The 17,825-nt window shown below is 48.5% G+C and overlaps 2 protein-coding genes across 3 annotated transcripts in view; one reads left to right on the top strand and one right to left on the bottom strand.

The window, feature by feature from the left end:
• Window positions 1-17,825, bottom strand: part of LOC142560252 (uncharacterized) — a 430,092-nt gene that overhangs the window by 152,869 nt on the left and 259,398 nt on the right. The gene's annotated exons all lie outside the window — the stretch shown is intronic.
• The window catches only part of LOC142559985 (uncharacterized), a 119,785-nt gene that overhangs the window by 53,303 nt on the left and 48,657 nt on the right, over window positions 1-17,825 (top strand). The window contains exons 2-3 of the mRNA XM_075671709.1: window positions 8,824-8,904; window positions 13,024-13,545. Of these exons, the coding sequence (XP_075527824.1) occupies window positions 8,824-8,904; window positions 13,024-13,545 (603 nt within the window). The remainder of the gene's footprint in view (window positions 1-8,823; window positions 8,905-13,023; window positions 13,546-17,825) is intronic.

Below are 17,825 nucleotides of genomic sequence, written 5' to 3' on the forward strand. Positions count from 1 at the left end.
TAACATTTAATGCTGGTTATGCTTCGAGCCGCCCGTTAGACGTTCGCGAGACATTGCGATGTCCCGAAAGTCTGTTTCTTTTCTTTTTTCGCAGCTTCGTGTCGTTTAGCCTGCCGGCAAATGACGACGTTGCCTTGGATGTGCGCTGCGCCGACGGGCTCATTGCACCGTTGGGACTCGTTTATAACAGCTTGTAGGGGCGTGCTAGCATGCTGGTGGTGACAGGCATGAATTGTGCATGCTGCGAAAGCGTGTAGGGTAGTTGTCTGATTGTGTGTGTGTGTGGGGGGGGGGGTGGGCTTCGGGGTATGAATGCAGGAGACCGACGAAGAACTCGCACAATGAATAAGAAAGAAGAGGCACAATGCCGATGCCTGCGTGTACAGTCACGTGACGTTGCGCATACGGCCCTGCATTCGAACAGGCGTTGAATCGTGTTTTTAATTACGTCCGGCTTGCTGCCTTGATACCGCACCTGCCGCCAACTATACGACAACTTGAACTCGTTCTGTTTACTGCGCTATACTGTTACACAAAAGAAAAACGAAAAGAGATTCACACACATGTGCCAGTGAACACGGCGAACAGTGAATATTTTCTACTTGTAACACGAGTCTGTGGCCTTAGAAAATAACACACGCACACGCGCACACCCGCGCGCAACATATATAAAATGTCAGCATAAGTGCAGTAAAAGCTGTTGCTAAGGGTTTTGAGATCCGGACACTACTGAAAGTGAGAACTGGGCAAGATGGTTTATATTGCACGTGATAAAGAAAAGAAAAAAAAAACAACAGCGCGAACAGTGGAAGACGCAAGAATGGGCTCCCAATTTATGTTTATACTTTAATTATTGTTAAGTGCCATGTATACAAGCTAACCCAGTTCTGTCTTCCGGCGTCCTCTGTTCCGGCTGTGTTTTTCTTTTCCCCATGTACATACGTTCGAAAAAAAACCTGCTGTCCTGTCCGACCGACGTGCTCCGTAACACCATTCGCCGCGCTGAACCGTTCTAACGCGGCAGTATGCCGCTCCATCGCTATCTGCTCACTCCTCCGCGAGCTTTCTCGTTTTGTTATCTGTTCGCCTGGCGTGCGCGCAGAAGGCTTATCGGCTTCACACGCCATTGTTTCTCGCTTTCTGGGCCGATCCCAGCCAAGAGCGAAGGTGACGCTGAAGCAGCACGAACAGCCAAGGTATACGGCCGGAGCGTGTGAGAACTGGAAGAGGAGTTGAGGACGGGAAAGGATGACGCTGTATCTAGCCGCGCGGGACGGGGCATGGTGGGCGTGGTGACGTAAAAGAGGCACCGACGTTCGGGCACTAATTATGCGGCAAGAAAAGAAGATGAGAAAGGAAGGGTGTGAAGAAAAAAAGAAAAGGAAAAATGAGACATCGCGGCCCGCGCCCTTGCGCGTAGGGCCCCATACTGTCCTGTAATTTGCGCGCCGTGCGTGCGCTAAAGAGATGCCCTGATCTTCGCACTTATCAGACTGCATTGTGCTGTATTCCTTTGTGCAGCACTGCGTGCCTTTCTTTTTAATTATCATTCTCTTGTTAATTGTTCCACAAAGAAAGAAAAAAAGAAGAGAAAGGTTCGTCGCGCTGTTTCAGCCATGCCAGCCATATTTCTCGGCGATTCTTTTTAGGTATGTCGCATAGTTTTTTTTTTCTTTCTTCTATTCTTCGTTATTGTTTAGTAGTTCTTCGAGAGTGGGCTTGAATGCGCTACTTATGCTTGAAATGAGGCACCAGCGGCGCTCAGGAAGTTCCGTGCCATACTTAAACGCCCACGGGGCTAATCACACTTAATAGCGAAAAACGTCGCGTTGAAATCTGGAAGAGGGATCGAGAGGAAGGGTGGTTCATTATATATATATATATATATATATATATATATATATATATATATATAGGAAGGCCACCCGAAGCCGTGGAAGAACTGGCGCAATATTTCGCTCTTTTCTCTCTCACCCGCCATGGTTGCTCAGTGGCTATGGTATTGGGCTGCTGAGCACAAGGTCGCGGGATCGAATCCCGGCCACGGCGGCCGCATTTCGATGGGGGCGAAATGCCAAAACACCCGTGTACTTAGATTTAGGTGCACGTTAAAGATCCCCAGGTGATCGAAATTTCCGGAGTCCCCCACTACGGCGGGCCTCACAACCAGAAAGTGGTTTTAGCACGTAAAACCCCATAATTTAATTTAATTTTTTCTCTCATTGAGCGCTTGACAAACAGAGAGTGCTGCCCTAAGCTACGCCGTTTCACAGAGGAATTCACAGAGTAATCCCTTCACCAGCGTGAACGCGTAAAGACCGCTTCTTTGCAAGAAGCATCTTATTGCGGAAAAGCAACACCGACGGATCATTCACGCATTCCGAGTATTTGCTCTCTCTGTCTTCCTCACTGCGATTGTTTTCTTCCACTTATTGCATGGCTGCTGCTTAGCGCACCCTTCAACTGCAGCGCATTAAGAATTCACGGGTGACTCCCTAGGTGCTTCATGAGTCAACACCTAATTCCTATGGAAATATTTCAGCCCCCTGTATGGCTCCTCTTCTGCACGTTGTCTGTCAAGCAATAGCTTTTCAATGTGCACGGCTCGACGCCTTTCTCTTCAGGATGCAGAGCTGTCGCGGCAGACAAAGACAGGCACCTAGATACTTTGTGTCGAACGTTACTGTGAAGCCCATCCAATCGCTCAGCTGAAACTACAGTGTTTGATAAGGAAAGTTCATGGCTTTAAACCGGTGCTCGAGAGGTTAGTTTGGACCATCGACTCGACACGCTACTCTTCGCAGAAAGGTGATTTGCACGCACTGCGTTCGGAATATGCCCATGAGAGACGAGTGCATGCATGCGTGCTCTCGAAGGTAAATTCCAAGGTCTGGTTAAAACCCATCGCTGCTAAGAAAAAAAAAAAAAAACGACGGATAAGGCGCTAAAGCCGGAGTGAGTATTCTTTCCTGCTTTTGCAGGGGGGAATAGACGCACACATAAAAGAAGAGTGGTTAAAAAGAGACACATCAAAACGCCAGACGTCCCTCAGTTCTTCGCAACGCACATACAGAGTGTGTCCACGGGCTCAGCACGTCTCGCTGGTCAGGGCACCAATCACGGCGCGATTGAAGTTCGAAGCTCGAGTAATCCCATCCGACAGCTGCGACGGGTGTTCGATACCTCCCACGTATATAGAGGGCCACGTTTCCATAAAGCCTTTCCGAACGCCCCGAGGAGGTCGTTCCTTCCAGTGCTGCAGGAGAAGAGCCCGACGTCGAAGAGAAGGGAATCAGATGGCTCAAGTACAAAACACTCAGCAGCTAAGTACTACGCGAGGGTGAGGTGCGGTTCGCGTGTACGGATCAAACTAGTTTTGTCTCTGCCGTCGGGGTGTGGGCCTCTTTCGATGGGGGCAAGCCGCACCCTCGCGAGTGCAACGAACTGGCGAGTCAGCGGTTCCTCTCTGTCTGCCGTACGCAAACAAGAGATCGTCCACCGCGCCAGAACGGTATCACTGCACACACAGACATGTGTATACCTACGTGCGCGTGTGTGCGTACGCTTCGGTGCAAGTGTGTGCGTGTGTGTTTGTGTGCGTCTATACGTCCCTGAGAATTTCAGCGCGTGTGTAATATGTACGTTTGTCTTTACCTGTCAGTCAGTGCGTGTGTGCGTTTATGCCTGGCCTTTTTTCTTTTCTCGTGTATGCGCGTACTTGTATGTTTATATGCTTCCATACCTGTCTGGGCACATGTGCGTGTATGGATCGCATGGGTCTGACTTTACCCGTCGGTGTGTACGTGTCGCTGCTTGCTTACGTGCGTGCGTGCGTCTGTGTGCTTGCGTCGTCGCACATGTGCGACAGGAGTGGCTGACGAAGTCGAGGAAGTCTCTCCGTGTCGTGTTGTCTTCTGCCGGAGCGGGTCGACGACTGAGAATGCAAACAGGCCCGCGCTGAAGACCGGCAGATTAACCTCACTCCAGCTCGGCGTGTGTGTGCGTGTGCTTGCGTTCTGGCGCAAACAATTTCCTTTCCGCGATTTCGCCTCGGTGCTCTTTCTTCTTGCTCTCTCTCCACTTTTGCACAGTGTACGCTATTCGCGAGACAGGAGATTAAGGTTTCTATGTGGAGTTCGCGTGCTTGGATCTCCCTCATACTTTCGTTGATGGAACGCCCGAGCGCAGGTACATCTTTGTGTCCGCCGAGGGGGATGGCTTTGATATTGTTATTTTGCTGGGTCGTTCCGAGTTGAGAGGGAAATGCGTGGAGCGATCTCTCCGGGATGTTTATCCGGGAACCGCGACCCTATCTGTGCAAACAACGCCGTCAGTGCCACGCGAAAACCTGGCGTTCGTAACAGCGCAGCTGTCGTGCGGCGTTTCCTTTGCGTGCGCCGGCTCAGCGACTCGTTGGAGATTGGTTCGCGAGTAACTATTTCCCTCGGGCACGTTGCTGCTGGTACGTGGTTCAGAACTCAAGTTTGTCACTGCGTCCCTGTTTGTCACTGTGTCCCTGTTTTGCACACCTGGCTTTTCCGTATATCGTGAATCCTTGCCAATGCGCTCAGCTTTCTGACGTTCTAAGTAGCAAATCCTGCACCGGTTGTTGAAATTCAGTTCACCATTACCATACGGCGGAGTTACCGCACGTTGTTGTGTACTGTTCAGGCAGTATGCTTAAATTAGAAGCTTCATTCAGCGTGAACAACGACGACACCTTTGCCTGATAAGGCAAAGATGGAGATCCGACGGAACGAGGAGGAGCGGAGGAGTCCCACGGTGTACGTTACGCGCTTATGGCGAACGGACGAGATGTAGAAGCTCGGTATTGAAAGGCTTTGCTTAGGAAACAAATGAACGAATGACTGTATAAAACATCCCGCTACAGAGTACACTGCCGAACGCTCCAAGCCTCGTGCCCTACATGCTGTTGACATTCGCATACGGTCGGATCTGGGCGACTTGTTTCTGAAGTTGAACCGCGCTGGCGTAGTTCTTGCCGACTTCTGGCGGAATCGGCGTGGATGCCGGGATCGCGAACGGCGGGTCCTCCATGTTACATGTTCCGGCATGCGCACTCGCGTACAGCTAAACGTTCACTGTACATGCGCACATTCCTCCTATGCCACTTTCTAGTGGACGAACGAGAGCTGTAGCGACGTGATTTGGGCGAGATGTTGCACATTCCTCGGCAATGTTGCGGGGGCTAACGCCGGCTGCCGAGAGAGAATCACATTCAAATTGCTCTTTCTGTCTCTCTGTTGCACTCATTATTAATTAATTGCTGAATTAAAAGGGAACTTCAGACACAAAATATCTCTTCGTTGGTTACCTGATCGAAGTGGTTGCCGCGAACAAAACGTACGGACGAGCTATGTACAAGGACACTGGAATGAAACGCGATAGTAGGAGAAATTACGAAGATGAGCGCTCTCTGGCCCTAAAACTAAGTCAACGTGGAAAGGGAAATCGCTTGGAAAGGAAATCGCCTGGAAAGGGAAATCGCTTTTAGTTCCGTTTCTCGTGTTGGCGGTTCTCTGCGCCGTGATAGAATGAATCGATTGATTCTGCGATAACGACGATTTCATTATGGAGCGGTAGTAGGAGGTAGTGGCGGATTCGAGGTTATTTCTGACCCTTTTGGGGCTCCTTAAAACGCGCACTAAAATTTAAGTACACGAGCGTTTTCGAATTTCGTTGCATCGAAACTGCGACCTCGGGCTTAGCAATGCAACATCATAGCCACTAAGAGGGGGAGAGAGAGAGAGATAAAAGAGATGAGAGAGGCAGGGAGGTTAACCGGAAGATATCCAGTTTGCTAACCTGCACTGCGGAAGGTGTAAGAGGAGACAGAAATATCTTTTAAAGAATTAGAAGCACACAAGCTACCAAAGCAGGTTCCGACGTGATAATACATAAACTATCGCCTACAAGGATGCGATTACACCTATAGTGTCCTGTCGCCACAAGAAGTGTTAGCACGTTTTCACAGAAGCCTGGCTCTCCGCCGCTCGCACATCGTGAAAAATTGTAATCCTTCAAAAAAGTGACGCGTACACGGAAGACGACGGCAGAACTCGGCTTGAATCTTGGCGCCTAGTCAACACCCACAGCTCTGCAACTCGGGGTAAAAGTGCACGGCTTTTCCCCTGGGGACCCCGCGAAACGCGCACGATACCAAGCAAGACCAAGTCCCAATTTCTGGGGAATGGTTCGGGTGACCAAGTTCCGTGCAGTGGTGGGCGGCGTAACGTGAGCTCTGCACGCACAAATGCTAGTTTGCTGTCTGCGCAAACTGCCGTGCAGTCAAAAGGCTCGCGGTGCTTATAAGACGTTAATCAAGGAAATCCAGATGCTACTGTAAATTTTACTGCCTTTAGTTCAGCAGCGTTTTCCTAAGCGCGTTTGTATTTAGTCAACGTTGGCGATTACTTGAACGGAGCGCTTGTTACAGGCATGAACTGGTATTTTTTTTTTCACTGCTTGTGCTTTAAACGAACGATAATTCAGCAAGCGTTATGAACTTTCTTTTTAACGCGACAGCGTTAAGGGGGGTGTCGGCGCAGTTGACCGTGAGCGAAAATTTCCATATATATTTAGGTATGTGTATATGACACACGGTATGACACACGGTATACATGCGGGTTATATTGCCATACTGTTCTATCACTAAAGTTGCTCATAGCTTGTTTTATATTCTTGACAAAGTTATTCCTCATAATATTGAGAATGAGCGCCCACAAACATGTCATGAAACAAAACACCGACAGCGCATGCCTCTTATGTTAAACCTTCTCAGACTTACCTATTAAAAGTGCGACACAATAACAAAAACTTGAAGATAATGCAATTAGTTTGGCGCGACTGTACACTACCTCCGGAATCGGCCTTCGCAAGAGGCCGCCCGTTTATACCAGAAAGGCCGCCTTCGTGCGCAGCGTTCGACGCCAGCGTTTTCCGGTAAATATTACGGTTACGTAAGCTGCAGTTGCCGCGAAGCGTGAGAAGCAGTCAGGGATCATTGAATGCCATCGCGTTCCACTCTTAAAGGCGAAGCGTGAGCGTCCTCCAGATTTTCTCCGTAAGCTCGAAAGTTTTGTCGGCTGTTGGTTGCAATTTAATACGAAAATTCGTGAGAATGATCACGAGCAATCGGCGCGCACTAACAACTAAAAGTCAATTTGCAACGTCTGGAGAACCACTGCGTCCACATGCCTCTAGACTCTCCACTACCGTGCCTGGAATTGCAGAAAGCAATTCGCGCACGATGAAAGCATTCCGCCGAGATTGCGCGCTGCAAAACGATCGGCTTCCAGGAATAAACTAGGTTCGCTTGTGTAAGGTCAGCCAGCGGGGGCAATTCCGTCGTTCCACGAGTTCCGTCTTGGAACTGGAACGAAGCCGCTGCCTTGCACGCAATTGCGCCGACGCGACGCGCCGGCTTTTCTGCACGCCTCCGCGTTGTCGCGGGGAAGCGGTTGTTCCGTGTTGCGAACGCTTCGCGCGCGCGTTCGTGCTTCCGTGCGAGCCACATGGGAGCTGAATTGCGGAACAGGCATTCGCTCTGACGACAAAACATTTGCGTGGGCTTTATTTTATATTATTTCTTTATTGCGAGCAAGTACACTAGGTCGAATGCACTCTGCATCAAACACTTCTTTCGGGTTCATGTTTTTTACACAAAGTGAACTTTGACTTCCGGGACTGCTTCTGGTTTATTTTAATGCGCTTTGCGTGTTTATCAACGCGTCGTGATGTTTTTTGCGCTGCCTATGACTGGCCTAATTATTACTTGAGGCATACGCATCTGGGTACAGGGCTGCCTACTATAGACCAAATAGCTGCTTACACACACACACACACGCGCGCGCGCAAACACACACACACACACACACACACACACACACACACACACACACACACACACACACACACACACACACACACACACACACACACACACACACACACACACACACACACACACACACACACACACACACACACACACACACACACACAAACACACAATCTTTCCCTCTATATCTATGGGCTCCTTTATTTGCTTTCTCAGAGTGCTGGTTAGGGCATAGGCACGGAATTGGAATTATTTATTTACGTAACTATTTAAGGAAACATTTGTGGAAGACATGCATTGCGGAAAAGTTGAGCTGCAAATTCTTTTCCCTCCGTAGGTAACGTAATGTACTAGCAACGCCGTAATCCTTTCTTTGCATGTGGAGAAATAAAGAGCGAGGAGAAGTGAAATTGGCGACGAGTAACAGGCTTGATAGCGAGTGACTCGGACGTTAAAAAAAACTCTTGGCACTCTCTCCTGTACTGTACAGTCTGTACACGTGTACTCTCTCTGCAAAGTACACGGTGCACTTCGATGCTAGATTTGCTTTGATGAGTCCAAACTCACGTGCAAATTTCTGCGAAAGAAAACAAGATTTACGTCCTGAGCGTGGTACGTACTTAGTCCTAAGCATTGCATACGGTTTCTTTATTTGTGCACTCGTCTCGGCAAGTTCATGTGCGCAAAAATGCGTATATCAAACAAAATTTGGTGGTCTGGAGTTTCAGCAATAACAAGGCTATTGACCTTAATTATACACTCAATATGATAGTGATGCCGTATGAATTAATAGAGTCTTGTTCCACACTTCGTTAGTGATATGCCTGCTTAAGGCAACAGCGAGGGAGCTTTATCAACAATGAATGTTCCATAGAAATGCGCGGACTTCGCAGTTTGACTGCAATCACGTCGGTCGTGAAACATCTGGTCTGATGCATCTTCTTCTATTCTCATTTTCGCAGGAACGATGACGAGGTTAGAGATGCCCAAATTACCTGTCCTGCTGTTCCTGCTGTTCGATGTATTGACAACAGAGACCACAGGTGAGTGAGCTGTGCACTTGGATAGCCGCATTTATTTACCACATTGCGACAGGACCGAGTTGAGTTAGTTGTCGTGTCGAACGAGCAGGCCACCAAACAAAAGAAAAAAAAAAGAAGGAAAAGACCGTTCACTGCTTCCGGCAGTCGAGTGAAGGAAGTCCTTGACTCGATCGCATTGACTTGGACCTTAGTGAGCAGGTCGAGTGAGTCGACCTTACTTTCACAGGCGCGTCGACTTGAGTCGCATGGCGACGCAGCAGCTCGACGCTGCTTTGACCCACTTATACAGAGTGTTTCATGCAACTTGTGCCAATGATACTAAAGAAAAAAGGTGGTCAGCCGCAGCTGAATGAAACCAGCGGCATATGGTTTGCCATCATGTGGCGCTCCTTAGAGTATTTCTTTATATTTCACTTAATTAGTTAATTAACTAAGATATATGTGCAAAATTTTTAATACAGTTGAAACTCGATTTAACGAAGCGATGACTAGGCACGCTAAGATTACTTCGTTAAATCGGAAAGTTCGTAAAATCAAGAAAGGAATTTTTAGGTCCTTCGAAATCTAAAATTGTAAGGTAGCGACACGCAAAGGCTACCGCGGCATTGTATTTCCCGTCAATCTAGCCACCTGTCGCATAAACCATAACATAACGAAAGCGACCATCGCCGCTTCTACCGAGGCGATGTTGAGTCGGCTGTTCCGCCTATGCGCGCGGCGTGATGCCTCATCAAAATAAAGCTAGGGATGTGACCATGGCGCCTAGATTTTTTAACGTGATAGCTTTAGAGCGCGTGCTCGAAGAAGAACCTATCTGTGTCAAATTAGAAATCAGCGCTTTTCTTTTACTCACGTATTTCAGGAAAAACTTCGTTAAATCGAGTTCGGCCAAGTTTGTTTCGTTAATTAGGGTTGATGATAACATTGAAACGTATGGGTACCTGCCAGGGAATGTAAATTTTTTCGTTAGATCGGGAACTTCGTAAAATCTGGTTTCGCTAGATCGAATTTTACGTGTATTCACTTCAGGGACAAGTCTGTTTCGTTGCGTTGTAGAGGTAGTTCAGAAACGACCGATCCAATTTTTTTGTGGCAACGGACATGCTGCGTGGTGATTTTATTCGCCGTTTAAAGAAAGCCCACTAAAATACGAAATAAAACCACGAGCGCAGTCACGTGGTTTTATCTCGTATTTAGTGAACTTTCTTCAAACGCGAAAAAAAAAAATCACCACGCAGCATGTACGTTGCCACAAAAAAACTGGATCAGCTGTTTTGAACCCCTTGTACAACACAACGAAATGCACTTGGCCCTAAAGTGAATATTAAGATTTTGCATAATTCATCTTATTAAGTTAACGAATTAAGCGGAATATAAGACATACTCTAAGGAGCGCCACATGACGGGAAACCATATGCCTTTGGTTTCCTTCAATTGTGTCTACCCGCTTTTTTTTTTTTAAATCCTTGGCACAAGTTACGTGAAACACCCTGTATAAATACCGCTGTTGGAACAAACGTGTCACGACAGACTGGCAACTCATCTATCGAACACGCAAAACCAGGTAGTCTTGAGCGCGCTACTACCCGCCGTGGTTGCTCAGTGGCTATGGTGTTGGGCTGCTGAGCACGAGGTCGCGGGATCGAATCCCGGCCACGGCGGCCGCATTTCGATGGGGGCGAAATGCGAAAACACCCGTGTGCTTAGATTTAGGTGCACGTTAAAGAACCCCAGGTGGTGGAAATTTCTGGAGTCCTCCACTACGGCGTGCCTCATAATCAGAAAGTGCTTTTGGCACGTAAGAACCCAAATATTATTATTGAGCGCGCTACGTCCGAACATCGCCTTCCGGGTCATCACCTCTCCGTTCTCTGCACTTAGTGCTCGAGGCTTGTTCTGTCAAAATTAACAGTTTTTCTCTCTGTGCCAGCAGTAGGGACTGCACACTTCACAGATAGTTCCGTTGTGCGTTTCCTGTTTCTTCACTGTAGGCTAAGAATGATGAGGTGCGCACGAAGAAATTTCCCGATGATTAAGCTGGGAACGGAACTCCGCACTGTTTGCATGGGCAGGTTCAGCAATTGAAGAGCTGCTCTTGGTGTTGTTTCTTCGATTTTTTTTTTTTTTTTTTTTTTTGTAGTCAGGTTTGCTTCGTGGAAAAGGCAAATTGCGTTGGGTCGTGGAAGCTTCTTCCATTTGAATCAGGAGTCGTAGATTTCATTGCTCCTTTCATTTTTCTTTGTTTCTTTAGCGAGCTTAAGAAAATTATCGGCAGAACGATGATGAAAAATTTGCTAAGCGCTTGCAATGTGCAGATTTTTTTCCTTGTAAGTATAGCTGTGGAGCCACTCCCTTCGGCATCGTAGGACGATACTGAACTTTATTCAGTCAGTCGGTAGGAGTGAGCATTGTTGCGCTAACTTTGCTGTAAACTACCCCCGAACAGTTTCTTGTTTAAAGGGACAAGTTAAGAGGAAAATAATTTGCGCTGTGTCTGTAAAGCGGCCTTGTACCGTACAAAGTGTGCCACCTTTACCACGAGAGGGTGCTGGGTAATCCAGAAAGTACACAAAAGACGAAAACTAGGTGGCGACGTCGCCTTTAAGTACCCGCAGCAGACCACTGCGACGTCACGGATTTTGATCGCATCTGCTCGGAGCGAGCTTCAATATTTTCTTCTTGTTTCTTTTTTTATCTCTACAGACGGGCTAGATTTCATTCTAAAGGTGCCCAAAGCTGAACTTAGTAGGCTTCGAAAACATTTACTGAGTCATGACAGTGGAAGCATGAAGAACATTTTTTGAAATCCATACCGGCACACTAACCTATCAGCGCTGGGATATTACGGCGTGAGATTCAAGAGACAGAAGTTTGACCTTCGTTCTCTCTTGTAATGTACTCAGCCTACTGCAGTGATATCAAGGAATATAGAGATGCGAAAAGCATAAGCGTAGGATCGTTTCATTCACCGCTCAGTCCTTAGTGGCAGGGAAGACCCATTCTTTCTTCGAGGTCTATGATGCGGGCCGTGACAAGTGAAACATTTGATGGTGACAGCTACTAGACGAGAACACGACAAACAGTAGATCACAAGACACACGTCGGACAAGAATGCGTTACGTTGAGGAATGCTAGGCGAATACAAGTACTGTTGCTGATACAACAGTACGATAACCGGTACTACCATCACGACTACCAGTACTAGACGAATGAGCGCAGTCTACGAAGTAGTTTAACGCCAGCAACGGGCCTCTTGGAATGATGGTACAGAAAAAGTGAGGATTTTACAACGCACATAATTAGGTTTGCAAAGGCCGCCCGTCGTAATCGTAACTTAGCCTTTCCAGCCTGAGTGCAGAAGCGGTTTGCCCCTTGTTCACAAATCGAGAGGATCGTGCCGTACATGAGACGTCGTTCAAATCACGCAACTGCTAGCGAGGGCCTTGGCTTTAGTAGCTATGACGTCACGAAGTAGCATACAAGAGGTGATTGGCCAGTTGGCCGCTCTTAAACTAATGCGCTACGGAGCGCTCGCGTTGGAAAGTGTGTTCCACATCAGCCGCCAGGGCCATAAGCAGCGCTGCCTAACACTCCCAAGCGACCCACAGGTAAAGCGCACTTTCCAGAAGCGCTCGGATATAAAGTGGACGGTAGCCTCAACCGGTCAAGATAAGCAAGAGATGCATACAAAAATGCTAGAATGAAAAGTATGTATAGCGCACCTGATTAACTAAAGCCGGCTAGGTGACGATTTGTCACAGCCCGGTTTCAAAGTGGATGTCAACAAATCATCATCATTGTCTTCTTCATGTCTATGCCTAGTACATGTACACAAATACTCGAGAGAACGGACTGGACGACAGAACAGGCGGTAGCTTAACCGATAAAGCACTACAGTCGTAGTGGAGGAGGACGCGTGTTCGGCTCCCACACGCGGCGAATGACTTTTTGTCCGCCTTCACTTCCTTTTCTCTTACTATTTCCGCACTTCGATTAAAAATAGCAGTCTATTTCCCCAGTGCTTTTTTTTTTCACGTTACATCGCACGTTTGCTTCCGCGGCCGCAACTATATAAGGTAGTGACAGTGCATAAGCAATGCGTGACACCACTTGCCGCAGGTCAAGGCGTGCCATTCACCACCACAGCCACAGCCACAACTACCACTACCCTCGCCACAACTGCCACCAGCACAGACGTGCCGACAACGGCGAAAACGCTGGCGTCGCAGGCGACTGTCGCGTCGACGTCGCCGGCGGCGACGACCACGACGTACCAGTCGCCTTCCTCCTCCTTCGCTCCGGAGTTCACGACGGCGGAAGCTTCGGCGAGAGCGATCGCTTCCTCGGCGTCGGCGGTGCCCTGGTGCCTGCGGGAGCATGTGTCGTACGAGCGTCTCTCGGGCTACAGGGTGGCCGACTTGCTGGCTGGACAGCGGGCGCTGGCCGAGCCCACGCAGCCGCCGCCCCCTTCGACGGCCGAAGAGTGCTACCTGCGCTGTCTGGACGACGACCGCTGCCGCGGGTACAGCGTCAACCACGTCCGACAGGTGTGCGCGCTCACGTGGTTCGAGGTGGCCAACAAGTCAGACTACCTGCTGGCGGACCCGAACTGGAGCTTCCACCGCAAGATCTGCCTGCCCGGTGAGTACGGACGACTGTTAAACACTCTGGGAATCGTTGCGCTTTCCTCGATTTTGTCTTCCTCGTTTGTTTGAGAGTAAGCTACATTTTGGAGACGGAAGCTTCGGCTTTCGGTTTCTTCTGACCAGCCGCAGAAACGCGGTGGTTCATTGGTTGTTGGCTTGATCACCTATCTGTTTATTGATTCATGGAGGAAATGATCGTCGATCTTAGGGAAAAAAGTTAAAATTCTTATTCGTCATTCGCCTCGCGAATTGCACAGGCAGCTACGATTGACACGGAAAGAACAGTTTATGCGCCTCGCTTAACGCAAATGACAGCATAGTAGCGTCCGCGCGACTAAGATTTGCAGGGTTCTTTGCCACCATCAGTTAGTACCGCCTTGCGGATGATTCGTCGTGGTGCTGACAGTTCATTAGCGCGCCCACAACAAATACGTGGAAGTCTGACTAAGCGATGGCCCCAAACCCGCGCACTCTCCTTGCAACAGTCTGGACGGGAAACGTACGCCTGTCTCGCAGAAGCGTCGTACACCTGCGTGTGTGGATTCTTTCTCCAGAAACTATCAAGTGTTATGTATCCAAGTACCTGGCATCAAGAACACATGTGACAGCATAGAGCGACGTGGTTCTAAAAGCATTTGAGCTGGTCCCCAAAACAGATGACGTGGAGAGAGGACGACAAGAGTTGGGTTTTGAGGACTCCATGATGTCTCGCTCGGCTCTCAGCAAGTGAAAAGTCTCCGGGCGTGAGATTCTTTTACCTACTAATTCCCGCTGTCCCGCTTCCTTGGCGCCCGGTACCAAGCTTTAAGGCTGCTTCACGCCGGAAAGACAAGCCGGCTCTTCTTCTCTGCCGCTTACTGTCCAGTCATCAAGCGCTGCTGCCATCTAGCCAGTGGTGTTCCGCTAAATGTCAGCAAGAAATGTACAGGACAAGCTAATAAGAAGGGGGACACCTGATGGCCACTGAAAGCTGTCTGTCGTCCGCGTTCTCCCGCCTATACGTCTGGATGATACGTCCCAGTTAACTTTAGTCAGAGCTTAAAAATATGCAAATGCCGCGTAGCTGGACAGAACAAAGGTAATGTCTTTTGCCCATCGCTTGGAGATACTCAAATTATTTGTTTCATTACGCCTAATCAGATAATTCGTCTTAATTAATCAACTTCTCAAACATTATAACTAGATGAAAAGTGCCAATGAGAAAATTGTAGGGCGACATGAAAAACTCCCGATACAGCTTTCTGTTGCTCAATACATGCTACATAAATAGGTTTTTCAGAGCGTGAAAGAAGCCCGCGAATACACGCAAAGTGCCTCGAGGCGGCCAGTCGCGGAAGTCCAGGTTCTACCTGAAGTAATACGTCCGACGCCGCTTTTCAGCGCGAACTTCGACAAATCACGGGGCGTGAAGTTCAAGGGCCCACAAATCCGGCGTGAAAAATCGACGCAGGAAGAAAAAGGAAGGGGAAAACAAAGAAAGAGGTAGAAAGAGAGAACCGAGCCACGGGCGGGCGTTCAACGACTCGCGAGGACGGAGGCCTTGCGCTTCGACTCAGCGCCTTAAAATTTGTTTCTCAAACAGAGCGAGGGCAGGAAAGAACCGGAGCCCGGTAAGAAGAGACGATGCGAATCGCCGCGGCTAATAGCAGGCTTGGTGCCCGAGCGAAAGGAGCTCATTAGCACATGGCAAGACGATGTTTCGACTCGGGCGTGAAAGACGTATTTTGCTTCTTCCTTTTCAACTTTTCCTTTTTCTAAGGAGCAAAATGAAGAACTAGTTGGCCGGGGGCGAGCAAACATTTGATGTAATTAGGGGTGCCCTCTCCCACAACCCTCCCTCCCTCCCTCGGCTTGTGTCCTGACGACGTCGATGCACGCTTCTTGTGTGGTCCGCTCCGTCTCGCCTTGGCAACTATGGCGGAGATACAATGAAGGATTCCGGCCCCGCAGGGATAGCCGCGAGATGAAACACAAATAATAACAATATTAATTTAAAAGAAAGCTCTTGCAAGATGGCGGGTGCATTTAGGTTTGCGCTTTCGCGCTTCGAGCTCCATCTCGCAGGCTTAATTCATTACCTCACGCACCCGTGAGCGCAGGCGATGCTCTGCTGTCACGCACGCGTAAAGTTTCGAGGATGTACGAGGCGCGAGTTGGCGTGGCGAACTGTCGCTAATGGACCTTCCCTCCATTTTTATATATTTAGTTATTTCTCCTTGGAGGATTTTAAAGTGTCGGTGCAGCGGGTGGTGCAGTTCACTTTTCGAACCCAAGCTACTGGGCACTGAATACAAGAGCTCTTCTCTTTTTCAATGCGTTGGTGCGGGTAAAGAGGGGGGGGGGGAAGCCGGTCGCGTGATATATATATATATATATATATATATATATATATATATATATATATATATATATATATATATATATATATATATATATATATATATGCGCGTCAGTTAGAACTCGCTCCTCGAAGAGGCAGGACGAGCATCGAGTAGAGCTCCTGAACAACACATTGTAATGCGATGAACACGGTTTACGTCATGGATCCGGGACCCGTCCGGGGCCATACGACGCATTTCTCGCGCGCGCATTTACCCCTAAATAGCCACTGAATTTTTCTTTCTTTCTTCTTATATTCAGGATAACCTTAGATTTCTATTAAGAGGTCTCAATTTTAGCACACTTAAGAAAAAAAAGTTACAGTGACGTTTCACTTCGCGGACGCGGCTCACGCGCAAGCGTATGGATGCCGCGAACATTCAGAGCGAGCACCGTGGCGTCGAAGCACAAACGGAAAGGACGCGAACGTACGCGAACACGGTCGCTGACGCTACACTGATCTCGACAGTACAGAGTTTTAGGTTAGGGGACGCTAGCGGCTTGCGTACGCAAGAACTAGGCGCCACAGAACAACGCATGCGCTGACCCCTACGTCTGGGTTTGCGCATGCGCAGTACCGTCGCCCCTAGTTCTTGCGTACGCGAGCCGCTAGCGTCCCCTAACCTAGAACCATAGAGTTTCCTACAAAATTACTAGAGGGAACTCTGGCGCTAGTGTCTACGTGAGCTACAATGGGAGCGGTTGTCCCAGCATGGGAATTATGGGAAGTACATGGATTTGCCTGAACTTCGTCCTTTTTGGCTTCAAACGGCTTTGTGACTTAGTAAACTCGTCATTTTCAACAGTTTATTGCGTAATAAATAATTAAATAAACATCATTAAAATTGCCCGACTGCAGGATTCGAACACAGGGACTCTAGTACAGAAGCCTGATATTGAAACCATTAAGCCACGGATGCATGTATCGACAAGCGAATGAAACGCACTTATGAATTTATCGCGGGCATGCCAGTGCTTTGACACGCTTGGTGCGTTTCGATTTGGGCACATAAACAAGCTCAATCATTGCAATTAATAGCAATTGTACGCGTTCCCCGGCGTCTTCTACACTTCGAAGAATATAGATTGCGCTGAAATATACGACAATAAGATTTATATAGCGTAATATACAAAGCCACAAGAACGTCTGAATCCACAAGCACGAAGATCAGACAAATCCATGTACTTCCCATCATTCCCATGGTAGGACAACGACTGCAGCGCCAGAGTTCCCTCTAGTAATTTTGTAGGAAACTCTATGCCTAGAACTGTCCAGTGAGGCAAAGCGCAGATTGCTACACATACAACGAATAGGCGCCGCGAACATGCATAGCGAGCATCGTCGAAGAACAAATGGAGAGAGCCCGAACGCGGCTATCCTCTTCTCTACCTCCGGGCTCCTTTTTCGCTCGCTTGCCTCGCGGCGACAAACATAATCTCGGCGATTTGACAGACGGGGGATCTACCCTTGCGCGTAAAGAAATGGAAGGCCGGGGTATAGTTGTTTAAACGAGCTACCTGTTCTGACCGGTAGATAATAAAGCCCGAACATCGTGTGGCGAGCTGGCGAAATCAAGGGGATCTGCAAAGGCTGAAATGCAATCAATTCTGAAACTACTCTAGCGCGTTGCTGCGTTTCCAGCATATTTAACAGTGGCTTAATTCAGACTCCGAAAGGCGCATGCGGGCTACTCCATGCTTATGGAAGCCGGCTACAAAGCGATCGCACATTGTGCTCCCGTGTAATCACGCATAACATGCGTTCTGAACAATTCATGTTTCAACTGCTGATGGTGTACCTTACATCCAGCCGACGTTCTATACAACCCCCCCCCCCCCCCCGCACACACACACACACACACACAAGCCTTCAAAATGTATACGGGAACAAGAAAG

The sequence above is a fragment of the Dermacentor variabilis genome, chromosome 10 (genome assembly GCF_050947875.1).
Source record: "Dermacentor variabilis isolate Ectoservices chromosome 10, ASM5094787v1, whole genome shotgun sequence".
Lineage (NCBI taxonomy): Eukaryota > Metazoa > Arthropoda > Arachnida > Ixodida > Ixodidae > Dermacentor > Dermacentor variabilis.